A 17,234-nucleotide genomic window follows, 5' to 3' on the forward strand; every position below is an offset into this window, starting at 1 on the left:
GTTAGTGCTAAATGCCACAGAAGTGCCTCCTGCCCTGGAAGTAAATACAGCCTTATTGGCCGCATGACACCTTTGTGGCAAACCAGGTTGGTCCTTAGGATCAGACATTTCTGTAGTGGCCAAGGCACTGGAAATGGGTGTGACTAAGGTAGAGGTGATAGGTTTGCATCTGATTGTTCGCTCTCAAAGAAATTAGTGCAATGCAGAGAGAAACGTGCAGTTTATGAAAGCAAGCAAATTAGTAACGTGCTGCTTGTGAATTCTGCAAGTTCACAACACGACCTCTCCTGAGGAATGGTGTATTTCCCAGGCCAAAGTTTACATTGAGCATGTGGCAGTGCAGGTATTCACTGCTCCCTGCTACAAAACTCACCTTCAGCATCCCAACAGGCCAGGTGTCAGCAGGATTAAACAAAACAAGCAGGTTCAGTGTCACCCTAGGGATAGTAAATTCTAAAGTTACAGGTGTAAACCCTTCCTTTTAAAAGGACGTTTCTTTATGTATCAAATAACGCTTACTTGCAGAGTGATTCACAATCGAAATCCTTGAGGGACTTGGACATGGGCCCAGAGCAATTGGGAAGACAAATACTAGTGTGAGAGCAGTGTTGGAAGCAATTCTGGCATCACGACTCCCTGGAGCCTGCAAAACTCATGTAGATTTGACTTCTTCAGAGGAATTTGGTGCGATACCTTTTGATTTGGCTGAGGTGGGCATTTTTCATGCAAAATCAGGTAAGTTGCAGACTGACAGCCAGTGGCATCACCCTGGACCTTACAGTGGTAACTACCTGCTCACTTTTCCTTCTGTTCATTGCTCAGGTACATTGAGCAGCAGCTTGTGAGCCTTTGGCTTTCTCCTGGAAGTCTCTTGAGGCATAGCTAGAAGAGCTATTGCACTGTCTAGGGGAGCTGGTTGTATCTTCAGCACTTTTACTGACTGAAATGTTCTTGGGAATAACTGTAAAGCAGTGGTCTCTTCTAGCATTCAATGCTATCACCCTTTCCAGTGATTTATGTGAGATGGCAGAGTGAAACTGAGGTTTCCCCAGGCACAGTGTGGGTACTGCAGAAAGGGATCTTCAGAGCATGGCATCTACATCAAAGTGTATCAAACCTCCGTTCCTTTCATAGGGAATGCAGCTGGGCCACAGCTCTGAGTGTGCCTTCAAGCTGTCCTTGCTGGGGGCTGTGCCTGGGGGAAGGTTCCAGGAGTAAGGAATTGACTGCTGATGGCTCTGAATGCATCCCGATGCATTGCTTGGTGTCCAGTGTGCCCTACAGTGACAAACTGTACTGCAAGGTTGAAAACCTGTGGGTTGTATTTTACAACAACAACAACAAAAATATGTGAGAGAACCAATAGCCAAAATACATTTTAATTTATTAAATTAAATCCAGTCCATTTGATAAAATACAAGCTTATTATATTACCAATTTGTTTAAACCTGGGTCTTTTTTTTAAAGAAATACAGTCAAATAAGAAGTGATAATAGACAATTTCCTTTTTATGTTTTTTTCCTTGCTTTTAATAAAGTCTAGGATTGAAATGAACTTAAATTGTTTGAACAAAACTGTTAAAAACATTATAAAGAGATTAAACAAGCAGATTGAATTCTTAGAAACATCTAACATGCAAAACTTCTTTTAGCACATTTTGAATGCTTCAAATGAATTTCCTGAAAAATGAATTTCCTGAAAAATTATTTTGGCAAGCACTGGGATTACTGCAGGTTTCTCCAAGGCTGAGTGTGGGACAGGCCATCCCTTGTCCCAGCCAAATGCAGCTTACTGCAGGTGCTCCCTGTTCTGGTGGTTGTGTTGGGTCCCACTATGGTGAACAGGGATGGCACATTAAATTCCCACATAATGCAGTGAGAAGATGCTGTCTGCATGTATTGCAAGTACAATTCACATGCCAACAGCTCAAAAATTGTTCTTATGGGAATTATCAGCAATGCATTCGTTTTAGCAGAATCCCCAAAGTTCATTAAATTTGTCTTAGACTTCAGCTAGTAAGAAGGTTAAGAAAAAATCCTCCTGTGTAAAAGTCTGTTTTATTACAGATGAATGAGTATCTGATCACTGTTCAAGTCTGAGGATAGTTTCCCTTGTTCTGGACAACACACATGTGTTGCAAACACAAAGTAAAAGTTTTTCAATTTCTTTTTCCAAAATAATTAGTAAATCCATTAAATAAGCAGTAGACTAATTATATTGCATAAGTTATTGAAATAGAAATTGTAAAGTCTCGATGAACAAAGGCTAAAAAAATGGTTTCTTAAAACACATGTACCTCAGCAAAAGTTAAATGCGCAGCAGTCTAAAAAAATCAGCTTCAGAACAATGACACTTGGAACGGCCTATCTTAAAAATGACAGATGGCTTACATTCTACATTACATTTCTTTTTAAGAAGAATATCTAAGTAACATTCACTTGTGGTTGTTCCTAGCATTAGCATTACCAATATACAGGCGATAATTTAGGAATTTCAAGGCAATATTTTCCACCTTGCATATGCAAAGAGTTAACATTTATTAAAAGTATAAGCATATCCTTTTCATTAAAGGATCACAAATTGCTTTAGGTAAAATCCATGTACAATATTTACAGTCACCCTAACAGCTATACAAGTTATGTAAGTATCTTGGATCCTCTGGAGAGCACTGGTGGGTGCCTGGTTGTATCCATGCACTCCTCTCCACACTAGTCTGGTGCACTGCTGTCAGGGCTGTCTCCTGGAGTTCAGTCCTCTCTTGCTCCTGCATCAGCTCCCCAATTTTGGAACTATCCAGCTTCCCAGCCTTAAAGGCCCAGGACACTGCATGTGCCAGATTTATTTTAGAGTTCAATGACATTGGCTTCCTCCAGCTTCTAAAACAACTTTGGAAGTTCAGACCAGACCCTTTGAAGCTGTGCTTTCTGGTGATGCCATTTGAGGTCCTACTCCCAAAACCCCCCAAGAAGCTCAGAAGTCAGCCAGACTACTCCCTCTCTTTCAGTGGCCTACTTAGAGGGTGTTGCTAAATAAAACTGGTTTGGGTTTTAATTATCCATCCTGCCTGCAACCGTTTTCCCTCCTACCCTGTGTATTTCTGAGTAGGGCTGTTGCCTGCAATCCTGCCTTTGCTGCCCAGAGTCAATCTCCTAATGTGACGCCAGCTGGCATAGTAATGAACCTGCTCCTGTGAAAAACTAGGTCACTCCTTGCAGCGTGTTCTGCCAGCTCTGAACCAAGCGCTTTGCGGTTTGTTGTGTTAACAGAAAGTGTGTGTGCATATCATTAATCACTGGAGCTGCTTTTGATAACACCGGGCCTTTGATCTTAACACTCCTCATGAAAATTGCATAGTGGTACATCTTAACAGAAACTCCAGGTTTAAGCTGCCTGGGTGTGAGGAGGGTCCAGGTTCACACGTTGAGGATCCGTGATGGCGCCTGGAAAACAGCAGAAGGGTTGGGGGAGAACCTGGTCTTCACCTCTGGGATCTAGTAGGGTGAGGAAAGGAGAAAAGCACATTAGTGTGACACAGGATACAACTGTCAAGAGAGTTTGAGGGGCCTGGGGTGTTGTGAGGATCTATCTGCTCTTACTGTAACCACTACCCAGGTGTTAGGCCGTGGCTGGGCATCAGTGAGATTGGTCTTGCTGTACAGGGTGATTCAAGGACAGGTGTGATGCTGGCAAACACTCTGCAAGCATCACAACAAATTCACTGCTGGATGGGTGCTGGATTGAAGTGAGAGGAATCACAATGGTATGTGTCTGGTCCTTAAGCTTTTGGAGAATGCCATCCAGGCTCCATCAAAATGGAGCCTGTAATGCTTTATGGGACCACAGTCCATGTCTGCTGCAAAGAGAGGTGCAGAGCTGGAGGACCCAAAGGAGACAAACTGGTTACTGGATATGCCAGGCTGTTAAACTGCAAGGATAAGAATGGATAAGAATGTAAACTTCTCACGCCTGGAGGAAAGGCAGAGATAACAATGGTTGCTTTCTCTGATGACTGTGGAATCAGAATTTCATGCAATATGCAGCCCCTGTAGTTGTACTGAAGCATGAAGGACACCTGGATGCTTCTGTCATCCCTAATGCTGAAAACTCAAAGGATTTTATATAGGACTGGCTGTAGATGTGCATCCAGCCCAGGACTCGGGGTGAATCTGGCCATAAAACATAAAAGGGTTGAAAGCTCTGCTGGGTATGCTGATGGCACCATCCAAGCAGAGAAAGAAGTGCAAAACTATAGGCAAAGAGAGTACAGGGAAACAGGGAAAGCTATTGATCTCTGGTTGATGTTTTCATTGTTCTGATTTTTCCATTCCTCTGGGGATGCATCTGACACACTAAGGAACAAGTGCGATGTCACAAACAACATGTGCACAGCTCAGTGGCTGGGGACAACCAGCAGCCTGAGTCCTACATGCTGGCTGTCAGCACATACCAGAAACCTGACTCCCACGTCTGGCAAAGCCAGGGGCTTCAGGTGAGAGGGAAAATCCTAATGGCCAGGTGTGAACCAGGGAGAATGTGACTTCTCTTTGGACTGGTGGCTTCTTGGCATCATCTTCATTCCTGACTACACCTTTGCCATGCTGTCTGTTAGAGAGACTGTGATGGTGCCCTGGGGCTCCAGGACCCCATCTTTGCTTGCATGGTTCAGAGTGCAGTGGCCTTGGTAGCATGTGTTTGTGTCTAAGATTCTAGTCTTTGCTTTCCCTTCCTCAAGAACTGGAATAGGGACATTCAGGGGTTTATCTAGAACCCCCTTCTTTGCATCCTATCTGACAAATTGGAAAACACTGTATTTTTACTCCCTAGGGTCAGAATGCAAAATCAAATTAACAAGGGGCAAATACAAGGTTAAAGGGTTAAATGCAAGGTGTATCCTCATCACTGCACCTCAGTAAACAGCCCAAACTATTCAGAGCAAGGAGAAAGTTTTGGTGAGGTTTGCACATTCTGTTTTGCCTGAGGTCACTGTCCCACTTTCAGCAGAGCTGGCTATACCCATCATGAGCCTTGTTGCAGCAGTGTGCCAGCAATCCTCTGCGGAGGAGGCACTTGACTGTCTGCTGATTAAACACTTCTTCCTTGTCTCCTCCAAGGCAAAGATTTACTTTTCACATGTGGCCCTGGAGTAGCTGCTGTTACCTCTACTGGCACAGCGCACTGTGGCTGGGGAGTTCAGCCCCAGCCCTAGCTCTGCATTCTGTCATTCAGTGCAGCCTGTGAACAATTCCTGTGGTTGGCTGGGAGGTGCTGTTCTCTTTGGTGGTCTAATGCAAAAAGCAGCTAAAACAGAGCCTTGCCAGTGTGCACTTCCCTTTCTTCTGGGGATGGGGAGCGTGCGGGGCCCTGTCAGGGAAAATGCTGAGCACAGAATGTTTCCGCATGGGATTTTCAACAGCACCTGTATTTCACAGCAAGAAAATTATCTTTGCGGGTATAGAGAAACTCACAGAAAAAAATTGTAGAAACTCACAAGAAAATGCCAAGGAAGTCTCAGAGCTGTGCAGCTTGTGTGTTCATCACAGCCATGTCCTTCTTAGCATTTGATAGGGAGGGGAGCTCCTGCCCACACCAGCAAGGGGGAGTTTTGTGCTGTCTGAGCAAGTGCTGTTCCTTAGGCAGTGATCTGCAGACTCCCAGGCAACACCTGTGCCCCGAGGCCAAATCTCACTCTGCAATCCTAATGCTAGTCCCCACTGACTGCTGCAAGTTAGTGCAGGAAGTGTTAATGTCACCTTACACACAGAGAGGTGATGGCACACACCTTGTACATATGGTATCCAACTGAGGGAATCATAAATCTCGAATTTCCTTCCAGTTTAAAATCTTCGTCCGGGACTGAATTATGATCAGTTACAGTATGACATTGTCTAGCATGTCTTTCTGAAGGCAAGGGATGGCCACATTACCTAATGGGCAGTGACAAAACACTTGTCCACAAGGATGTGGCTTTATCCTACATGCACCACAGCGATCAAACATGAGGAGTTCCTGATGTGCACTTTGGGCATTATTCACATTGACTTTAGAATTTTTAAAAACAGCTAATTACCTTAAAGTCTGCCTTGTAGCTTGTCTCTTGAACAAAATGGTCTTCTGGGATAATGAAACCTTGTTTTGACTTTATAGGCTTGGATGGTTTTGCTCCAGTCCATGGGCGATACTCTTGTCTGAAATGAGATTGTCAAGACAGAAGAACTTGTAAAAGACAACATTATCACAGGGTACTTCTGCTCAGAGGGTTACAAAGCCAGAAGGCAAGGTGGGATGCAATCAGCTTGCAAGGCTGACTTGTCTGAGGCATACCGAGAATAAAAGAACTGAGCCTGAGCATCCTGAAGGATGGAACAGACTGGGCTAACTGGATTCCCTGACTTAACTCATCTTTTTTTCCTACAAAATATGCTCTTTCCTGGAGGTCATTGATGCTTCCCTCCTGGATAAGAAGAAGTCAGGGTTACTTTTTGCATGCTAGCCCACAGACCACGTCAAAGGTAAAACACTGTCTGGCACGTTGGCCACTTACATTTTAAGGCACCTTGGTCTGATGTGTGGCCCTCACATAAGCCAAGAGCCTGCTGATGTTCCCATACTTGGCTGTGGCTCTCTCAGCAGCAGGAGTGTTTGCCAGTGTGTGCTGTGCTGCACAGCTGTGGCAGCTCAGCCTGAAATGCATCCAAAGGGAGACACCATCTCAGCTGGCAGATGCTTACGCTGATGATTTTCCTTCAGATGGGGGGAAGTGCTTTAAATCTGCATGAGGATGTCTGAGAAGGCATTGCTGCTCCAAGAATAAGTCAGCCAAGGGTCATCTGAGAAATGCACAGAGACTGCACTGAGAAAGGGGCAGCACCAAAGAACAGCATTGCAGGGTCTGCTTAGTTCAGCTGCCAGCTCCCTTCTGCAGCTTTCCCTGTGCTTCTCTGCACCCCTTGTCACAAACAGGCCTCACTAGTGCCCCTGCCATCAGGACTTTCTGGATGCTGCAGCAGCAGCCAGCTGAGCTGTCTTGTTGCTCAGAGGAAGACAGAAGTCTGCTCTGTTTGTGTGTGTATCTCTGGCAACGAATTCAGGCAGCTTCTGTAGCAAAAGGAGAGGTGACTAACCGAGATGTGACAATCTTATTTTCATACCCTGGCATGGTTCAATAACCACATTTTACTATCTGCTTATATACAGGATCAAGGGGTAAGACTGAGGCTTGTTTTAATGTGTCAAGCTTATCTTTGATCAAAGCCTTTCTGAGTTTCATTTTCCCAAGCATACTATTTGCTATATTTATAATAGCTGCAAATTCCTCTTTTAAATCTCTAACTCAAAGTGCCTAAGTGTGGAGTGTTATTTTAGAATATGTAGTTTGGATTTGATCCTTTTAGTATATTATGGATAATGTCCTATGGAAGAACTTCCTGCTGTTGGAAAGCAAAGCCAGGCCTCTGTCAGGGCTATGTTGCATTGCAAATCTTGTTTATTATCAATCAGTTTGTTCTTGCTGTCCTGAGCTGCCACCTTCTGCCTTCTCAGCACCATGCTGTTTGGGCCTGTTCAGGCAGCAGATGAGTGCCCACACAGCATCCCTGATGCCCCAGGTGAGTGCCCACGCAGCATCCCTGGTGCCCCAGGTGAGTGCCCACGCAGCATCCCTGGTGCCCCAGGTGAGTGCCCACGCAGCATCCCTGGTGCTGGTGGTGGTGTTCCTGCTCCCTTCCTGTAACTCCTCAGGATAAGGCAGCACTTTTGAAGAAAGGTGATTTTGGCCCCAAGAAGGCAACCTTTCAGCAGGGAATCCCAGATGTGAATGAAAGCAGAGCTAAATCTGATCTCTGTCCTGCTGCACAGCTAGAGAGAGGACACAGGTATTGGGCAAAATACCAGCAAAATGGTACAAAACCATCAGTTTCTAGGAACTGGAACCTGCTGCTCCACATAAAGCCCAATTTCCTCAGGAATGCCAGTGGCATTGATTCCTAACCATTCATCCTTGTGCTGACTGGTCTCCCCGCTGCAATGGAGTGTGTCTGCAGCTTTCAATGAATGACTGTGCTGCCTGCCTGTGCAGCCAACTCTGTCTTGATGCTTTATAGCAGATCATTTGCTGATTTGGCAGGCCCCCAAGCACAGTCCTTTTGGATCACAAGACCCTCATTTTGGCTGGAAGTCAAACCATTCTCCTCTCAGGCTGGATAGTCAAAACTGTTTTTGAGGCACCTACATGCACTGAGAAAATGCTCTCCCACAAAATCAGAAACATAAGGGCAGATACAGTCACGGCCCACACCACGGCAGCATTTCTGGTTTGGAACTGGGATTTTGCTCTGGGGGAACCCAGAACTCTGAGCCAAAAGTGAAGGGCAGAGCAAAACAGAGACAACTTAGCTTGACTCCTTTTGGGAGCTGAGGTACTTAGCACAAGAAAGGAATATTATAATCTTCGGTCAAGAAAGTGCAGCTAACTAAATTTGCTCTGCCTCTAAGCTTGCAGGACACATGTTCCCATTTCCAGCTGCATAGCCAAGAGTCAGAAAGAACACAAGCCCAAATATCAGTCTGGTGACTTGACTAGAAATCAGTCTTGGAGTCATCAGTGGAGTCAATGCGATCAAAGCCTGGGGAAGAGGAATGACCTGTTTTTAATGTTACTTAGTTTAAGATGTCAAGTGACAAGATTAGTGACTGTCTTCCCCTTTGTACCCTGTGTAGTGTGACATCGTGCTGCTGCTGGGGGTGAATACGTGAGACTGACTCTTGCTGCTGGAGACCATGATCTTCATCCTTCCTGCCGCACCCCTCTCCTCCTCCCCTTGTGCTAGACAGCAGCAGTTGTCAGGGTACTCTGGGACTGCAAGGACCTGCAGAGGAGGGAAAGCAGCCTCCAGGCCCAGAACTCAGTGACCAAGCTCTCTTGAGGTTCTGTTTTGTCCTCTACTCCTGCAACCTAGAGGTGAGATTTCTGATGTCCATAAATAGAAATGACCTGGTGGTACCTGAAGTACTAAACCATTGGGGTTGTGAAAGAGAAAGACCTCCTGAGCAGCACACAGGTTTTCAAACAGTAGTGATCAAAAGGGAAGAGCTGGTTTTTATGTACTGCTGTTTCTTTACCTCTAACTCACTCTAGGAATAATTAAGAAGCAGCTTTTTGCAAGTGGGTTGCCCCAGTGCTTTGATCATATAAATCACTGCTTTTTCAACTGTTTCTTTGCTCTTTCTCAAAATTGGTTAATAGAGCTCGAGAAAAAGCAATTATTTTGTAATGTGTGGGGATGTGTCTGCAGGGGAAGGTCTGAATCAGTGCAGTGTGGAGAGGGAGGCTTGTGGCCTGCTGGGACAGTTTAACCCCTGTGGTGGTGAGAGATGGAGCAAGTGGGAGTACAAATAATGTATAGGCTAGAAACAAAGAAAAACCAGCACTGGACTGTTAATTACCAGGGTGTTGTGATGAAGCCCAGCATTGATGAGAGCTGCTTCACTGAGCTGCTGTTTATGTGCCACCTCCCCCCCGGGTGAGCAGGACTGCCTGTACCAGGCTGTCAAACAGCTGAGATGGGGCCAGGCAGGAGAGAGGGCCCCACCATCATTCATCAGCAGGGCCTTGCAGACTTCAGGGCATGATTTGGGAATGATGCATTTGGGATTGGTCCTTCTGTTCTTTCCAACCACAGTGTCTCCTGCTGCTGCAGCTCGAGCTGCTGGATGCTGTGAGCTACCCAATGACCAGCCTATGTGCCGCCTCCAGCTCCTTCCCCATTCCGTGTGCCCTACTAATGTTTGCTGCTTTGCAGAGAAAGCTGACTGCAAAATCCTTTTTATTTCACTGACCTAGTGAAAATCTAGCCTAGAAAGCTTTTTAATTTCACCAAGGTGGAGGGCACTTCTGTTAGGCACAGGGAGGCAGACAATGGGAATCCCAACAGTGCCGTTATCTTCAGCATTGATAGTCATGCAGCACCAATGCCAGAACAGTTGTCATTTTAGTACCTCATCTTTATGTCAGTTTGCTTCACATGATTAATTATCAGTGGTGGTTCTGAGCCGCTGCATAACCTTTCTTATATAAGAACTGGAGAAAAAGGCTCATTCTGTATAGGTGACCATAACTGAGCTATGCTGCCTGACCTAGTCTGTGTTCATTCTTCTCCCATCTTCCTTCTCATACCCAGCACACCAGTGACAACTAAACAGCATCATGAACATTCTTCCAAATTTCCTTTTAGAAGGAAACTTGTGTGCACAGTTAGGAGTGTCTGTTATTTTCTTTTGAAAGTACAAACTACTCTAGATGTCCCCTGGGGAAGTCAGACTGGTGTGGGAGAGGCTTTGGCCGAAGGTGTGGGGTGTGAAATGTCTCCCTGTTTGCAACACAGCTCTTCACAGACTACTGTCAGGGCCATTCTGGTTTGCCCAGGCAGAGCTGGGTGGGCAGCAGTGCTCTCCCAAGGGACAGGCTAAGTGTTGGCAAAGACCTCCACAGGTCGGGGAGGGTGCTATGATGTCTCCTGGCAAATGGAGGACTGCAAATGTTACAAGTCATGGTCACAGTGAGAGCTCTGCATGACAAAGTCAGGAGCCCTCCTGGATAATGGAGCCATTGAACTGCTTCTCCTCAGCTGTGTCAGACACTGGTGGGGTGCCCTTCCAACCCTCAGACACAGAGGCAGATTGTGCCCATCCTCCTATCCAGGCAAAGAGCTCAGCATGAGGATAAGAAATGGGGGAAAGGCTGAAGGAGGTGGGGGGAAATAGAGGGGTAGAGAAAAGACATGGCAGAAAGACAGACTAGCACACAGGAATTACAGAGCAGGAAAGCAGAAGCCACTTGGATATTTCCTGTCTCAACTCTCACCTCCAGTAAGGTCAGGCAGCACCTGGAGCTGTCATAAGTCACAAGAAGGAAGCAATGGCAAAAGACATGAATGAAAGTACAAGACACAAATCCTAAGACTCAAACTGTTATCTTAGGGTGAGTTTTAGGGAGTTGCTTTGCTCACAGGCAGATGCTCAAGGAAGGAGCACTTACATTGGTGTGACAGGACAGGCAGCTGCTTCTCTTTTATCAGAACTATGTGACTGGGGATGTGTGGGTAGGTCTGAGGGTCTTGACTCCTGCCATCCACCCATTTTCCATTCTTTCACTCTAACATAAGTCTGAATGGACTTTAAGTGGAGGAAATTCCTCCTACTTTAAGGACATCTTTGAATCCCACATTTCAGTTCTACAGCATAGCTTGCACAACAGACACCCTCTCTATTCCCAGCCCCACTGTGTCTCTCCTCTCACACCTCTGTGCCCCTCCAAGCCCTCTCTGCCCCAGCCAGGCTATGCAGCGCACAGTGGCACTCTCTGGATCCATCCCAATGCCTGCACCAAGCAAGCTTACTTCTTAAATAGCATAAAAATCAGGGGCTTGAGTATTAATTTCTCCAAGCAGCAAGATACTTAAGAATGTAAAGATAACTGTAAGCCTTGATTATAAAAGATTTACTGCTATTATTAAGGATAAGCATGCCTTTAAAGATCTTGCTGGATCAAGGATGGAGCTCCTCATACACAGTACTATTAACCCTGCAGGCTCAGGTGCCTGCTCTGATCCCACACATTGCTGAACATAAGCTCAGGTATTTTCACTGTTTGCTGCACAGCAAAATAATAAGATGCTTTTCAAAGCGAAGGAGTCACCACAGCCACTTTGCTTTTCTGCACAAGCACTGTTTGAAGGCAGATGAATGTACAGGCAGCCTAGTAACACACTATGAGTGCATCCATAGTTATGGGGAAAAGCCTTCACTCTGTGGTATCCCTCCTGGTCAGGGGTGTCTGCTTCATGGTCATGGAATGGCATGTGCTGAGTATTTGTACAAGAGGATTGGAATTCAGTTTGCTGAGGTATCTTCCACCTGCTATCCCCAAAAATCATGAGCAATGGCACAACAGACACCTTTCCTCTTAATTATTCCAGCTCTTTATGAGGTTTCTTTTCATCAAAACAACATGGCTCATTCTGGGTGAGCAGGAAACCCTCCTGATCTCAAGGCCCCAGTTTGGTGTTATTCACTGCTATGCTTCCCAGGTGCAAACAAGCTGGGTGCTCTTGACTTTCACACCTGCTCAAAATACCTGTCATGGAAACCCCAACTGCAGAGACTGGGCTCTGCTCAGGGCCTGCATTGTACATGTGTGCAGAAATTTGCAGTCATCTCCCAGTTCCCCAAGTGCCACTACAAGTAAAGATGATGGGTGGGGGGAAAAGAGGCAAACCAACCACTCACAGCTCTGGTGCAACATTTTCACTTACACACCTGAAGTGTTTTCCAAAAGCTGGCAGGTTACTGAAGGGAAAACTGATGTCTGTAGTGATTTATAGTGTAGCTGAGCCTTGAACAGGGTTCTCCTCCCAGCAGTACTGGCCCTGACAGAGAGGCTGTGCCTTCTAACAAGGTAAGAAGATGACATCCAGAGAACAGAGCCAGGTGGAGATACCTGCTGACAGCACAAGCTTCTCTCATTCTCTGTTAAGGGAGCTAAGTAAAGCACTTCTTTATTTCTAGACTGTCTGCTAAATGCAATCAAGACCCAGTACTACAATTAATTGTGTGCAAAGCCAAAAGTACACAGCACCTGCAATTTACTGCTGAAAGGAGAAGTCACTTCCGTGACACTAAAGGACAAACCCTTGGGAAGGAGCAGAGAGGCCACTCAGCACTTTCTTCTGCCTCCTCCAGCATCAGTAAGGTGTAATCTACTGCAACCCTCTGCAGCAGTCCCCAGGATCTTTTCACAGTTGGAGCACATCCCATTTTAGGCTTTCAAGCGCAGCTTGTATTGATTTGCCTTAACCTGTGTGCCTGAGTGTGCCTGAGCTCCCACAATGCAGCCCCATTGGGTTTGACTTAATTTAGACCCTGCAAAACTCCAGCCAAAATTCAGGGACTGGAGGGAGAGAGAAGCTGCCCAAAGATCTGGAGACACAGGGCAATAGGGCAGGGAGGCTGTAAGGCAGTTTGCAGGGCAGGGAATTGTGCTCTCCTTTCACCTTTTATTCAGTTATTATTTCAAGATACAAAAAATCTTCACTTTCTCAGGAGTACAGGTATTGCTCCAACACCCCCTCCACCTTCATCTTCACTCTGGCCATAGACAGATTCCTCCAGTCTCAATCACTGATCCCAGAGGTTTATTTTGTTCTGGGAAATGCCAGGTCATGCTGACCAGCTTCACTGGTACAGACAGATTTGTGTGCAGCTGTGCTTCCTTCTGAGCTTAGCAGAATGCAGAATGAAGTCTCCCAGGAGCACATCAAGCACAAAAGCACATCAAATGCTGCTGAATGTTACAGGGGACTCAACACTACACTTGGGTTCTTCACAGAAACAAACACAATAGGCTGCCAGAGTCAAAATTCCTGAATTAAAAAAAACCCAAACAAACTCCAAAATCTAAAGAAATCCCAACACCTTATAGAGTGAAGCAAGAAAACCACTATTGCCATTAAAAGCATGGAGTGGACCAGGTACCAATGTCAACTCTTCTGCATTGTCTTGGTCAAGACAGACTTAATGTGTCTTTCCCACTAAGCAAGCCCAGGCAGCTGCTGAGACCTGGCAGTCACAAAGTACAGGTGGAGGTTACTGACCTGCAGTGCCCAGACTGCAGGAGCCAATCCTCCAGGAACAGCCTCACAGTGCATGCCTGGCCCAGCTGTGCACAGGATCTGCTGGAGCACTTGGAGCACAAAGGATTCCAATGACCCATTTCTTGGGAGAGTGGACACAGCTCCCCATGCAGACAAGCCAGTCCTCAGGGCTGCCCCAGCTCCTCACTGGGCTGACCCACAGGGAGGGCTGATACTCCTGCAAGCAGAAAAGAGGGAATCTCCCTAATGTTCTCCCTAGCAAGGCGGTGAGACTGTCTCACAAAAAACATGTGTTGTCATACCTTTGCTTCTCTCTATACCATCCACTGCAGTGGTCCCTGCCTGCATGTCCCTGTAGGACACTCTTCCTTTTTCCAACTGCTCCAAAGACCTCGGAGTCTTCACCAACCTCCTCCTCAGGACACAATGGGCCTTAGTAAGAGAAACCCCCTTGCTCTGCCTCTACCACAGGTGATCTGCCTTCCCTGCTGCCCTCACACTTCTGGGGGAGTACAGTCTACAAGAAGTCAGGAGATCCCTGTTGCCAGAGCACAGTGGGGCTGTGTATGGCCACCAAGGGACAGTTCAATAAACAAGGAGGGTGTTTATGGTCTTTGATACAGAGGCAGGTGAAGAATATCAATCCTTAATGGAGCTGGTCAGCTACTACCTGAATATTGGACAGATGTTTGCAGACTGCAGTGCTGCCTTTGGAAAATAAGGTAAGAGGAGAAGAGTGAACTGTAGTGGTTTTCATGGAAATGTCCTTGTGGGTTGTGAGTGCTCAGCTTACCAAAGGTGGATGTGCTGTGATCAGCCCTTCCCTGCTTCAGACTGCAGGAGTGCCATCACTGAAGCTACCAAATACAAACCCAGTACCCCAAGTGTAACTAATAATGAGTGTAACTATGCCAAGTACATGCTTAGTCTTAAAAAAAAATCTAAATGAAAATATACTCTTGAAGCCTGTGAAGCTATTGTGAACTTTTCTTCTGCTGCTTGTTGTGAAGCCTGTGTGCTCAGTGGTACAGCGACTTACATGTGATGTTGCACCAGGTGACAATCTACAGAAACTATGGGAATTGCTGGAATAAGGCAAAAATGGTTTGACTTATATAGTTCTGTCTGCATCAGTTTACCGTGCCTTCAAACAGCCTAAAGGTTTTATATGGGAACATTCTTCTGGTGTGGCTGCCCTGGCTTGTGCCTCCATCCTTGTCATTAACGGCTCCTTCTTTCAGCTGTGAGTAGTTCCTCAACTACCTTGAAGTCTTACTTTTTGTAAAATTTGTTTTGGTTTGCATATTGGTATGTTGCCCCAGCCAGTACTTTGTCCTGGGATCTGTAAACTTCTTGTTCTTTGATGACAGTAGTTGAGAGCCTTGTGTAAGAACAGACAAGTCAGAGGGAAGGAGGGAGAGAGAAGTGACTCTGAGTACTTGAACAGCTACAGGAAAGCTGTGGCTCTAATGCAGGCTGATGCAGCCTTCCCCTCGAGTCAGGCTGAAAAGGAAGGGGAGGCTTCAACAACGAGGTGGAGATGGATGTGTTTCTGAAAGATGAATCCTGCTAATCTTGTTCTACATAGGTTTCTCTGAAGTAATTCCTTGCTGGTTTAAAATTTAAAAGTGCTTTACCTCAAAATCAATAATTACTCTGTGATTGTCCTGTGAGATGTGGCAAAGGAGAAAATAGCATATCAATTCAAGCACTGCAGTTATCCTTTCAGAGTCTGCATGTTAACTGCACAGAGCTGCCTGTGCAGGAGGAGTGGGATAAGCAATGCTGCTGTGCAGGCTGGTAATCCTCCCCGAGGCACCCAGTTTGTCTTAAAAGCACTGTGATAAATAATCTAATGAATTGCAGGGATGAATTTTCCCCTAGGTAGATAATAATATGCAATAAGAGCCTAAATAATTGTGAATCAGAATAAAAATAATTACTCTATTAGTATACCTCATAGGTATATTAAAACCTGCCAAACATCATTATGAGGGAGCATGTGGTAACAACACGAAACTGATACAATATTCAACAGCGGGAGCTGAAATAGGAGCTGAAATCCCTCTCCTTCCATGGAGGATGTCAATAAGAACAGAAGTTGGGTTTAGGGGCATTCCACTTAACTGCTTGTTCCCAAAAAAATGCATCTGCAATCTGTCATACTGTTCAGAGGGAAAGGAAGACATCAATAAGATAAGACACTTAATTTTTAAAGGCTCTGAGACAAGTGGTTTGTGACAATTTTTTCCATTGCCCATGAGATGACATAGAGGATATATCCTGCAAAATGTCTTCTTGTCTGACTAATCTTTTAAGGCTGTAATTTGGCTCGCCTTGAATGTCGCATTCCAGGAGTTTTAAAGGGAAAACGATGATGGCACTAAGGGATGCGGCTCTTGGGCACGGACGGGACTCGGGCAGCTGTCGGAGGTGCCGTGTCTCCCAGCAGCGGGTGGGCAAAGCGCTGCTGCGCCAGGGACGGCATCATGGATCCCACCCCGGGAGCACTCTCCCGTCCCGGAGCGCGGGGCGCACTGAGGCCGGCTCCACTGCCCCGGCACGCACAGGGGCCGCCGGGGGCAGGCACTCGCCCGGGGCATAAGAGACGCCTTTAAGGACAGCATTTCCAAAAGCAAAGGCGGCTTCGGCGAGAGGCTGAGCCCGCCGGCGAGCCGGCAGCCCCCGTACTCCTCCCCTCGGTGGCGGCTCCCCCGCGCCGCGGCCGCCCGCCGGCATCCCCGCCCCGCGCTGCGGAGGAGCGTCCCCCGCCCGCGGCAGGAGCAACCCCGGCTCGGGGCGGAGCGGGGGACTGGCCGGGCCCGGTTACCTGTAGGAGGTGGTGTGGCCGCCGTCCGCCTGCGAGCGCGGCCGGAGCTGCTCGGGGCCGTCGATCGCCGGTCTCCCGCCGCCGCCGGGCAGGGCGCAGGCGGCGCGTCCCGGGGCGGGCTGGGGGCGGCCCCGTCCCTCCCGCCGCCGCCGCCGCTACTGGCGCTGACCCAGGGGAAGTCGTCCCTCCTCGGGAGGGGCCACGCTCTGAAGTCCCGCCGGTACTGGGTCTCGGCCGCGAAGGGCTCTTCGGCGGCGGCCGCCCGGCTCTTCCTGCGGCCGCTCGGCTTCCCGGCGGCGGGGTCCCGAGGGCGGCGCACCGGGGCGGGCGGGCGAGCGCTGCCCCGCGGAGGGGGCCCGCCGCGCTGGGGCGGCCCGTCCTCCTGCTCCTCGATGTCCGAGTAGTTGTGGATGGTGAGCGGCACGGAGAGGTCGGACTTGTCCAGCTGGCTCCAGAAGCGGGCCAAGCAGCACACCCGGCTGATGCAGGGCCAGGCCATGGCCGCGGCCGCAGCCCCCGCCTCGCCCGCAGCGGCGCCTGCGGCTCCGGCGCCCGCAGCCGGCGCGCGCCCCGGCTTCAGCCCTCATCGGCGGCAGCCCCTCCTCCCGCCGCCCCCTTCCCCGGTAACGACACCCCCTCGCCGGGATTACGGCCCGCACACGTGACCTCGGCTGCCGGCGGGAGCCCCGTGCAGCTGCGGGGGCCGGCGGCGGTGCGGAGCGCGGGGAGCGCGGCCGGCACCGGAGCTCGCCGGGCTG

General features: G+C 47.9%; 1 protein-coding gene across 1 annotated transcript; it reads right to left on the minus strand.

Annotated features, from left to right (window-relative positions):
* Nucleotides 1-1,365: 1,365 nt before the first annotated feature.
* MAP6D1 (MAP6 domain containing 1) lies at nucleotides 1,366-17,019 on the minus strand. The gene is given in 4 exon segments (XM_030954494.1): nucleotides 1,366-3,491; nucleotides 6,068-6,185; nucleotides 16,477-16,601; nucleotides 16,604-17,019. Coding segments are annotated over 4 exon segments (693 nt in total). The 5' UTR covers nucleotides 16,976-17,019; the 3' UTR covers nucleotides 1,366-3,413.
* Between the last annotated feature and the right edge of the window lie 215 nt (nucleotides 17,020-17,234).

The sequence above is a fragment of the Camarhynchus parvulus genome, chromosome 9 (assembly GCF_901933205.1).
Source record: "Camarhynchus parvulus chromosome 9, STF_HiC, whole genome shotgun sequence".
NCBI lineage: Eukaryota > Metazoa > Chordata > Aves > Passeriformes > Thraupidae > Camarhynchus > Camarhynchus parvulus.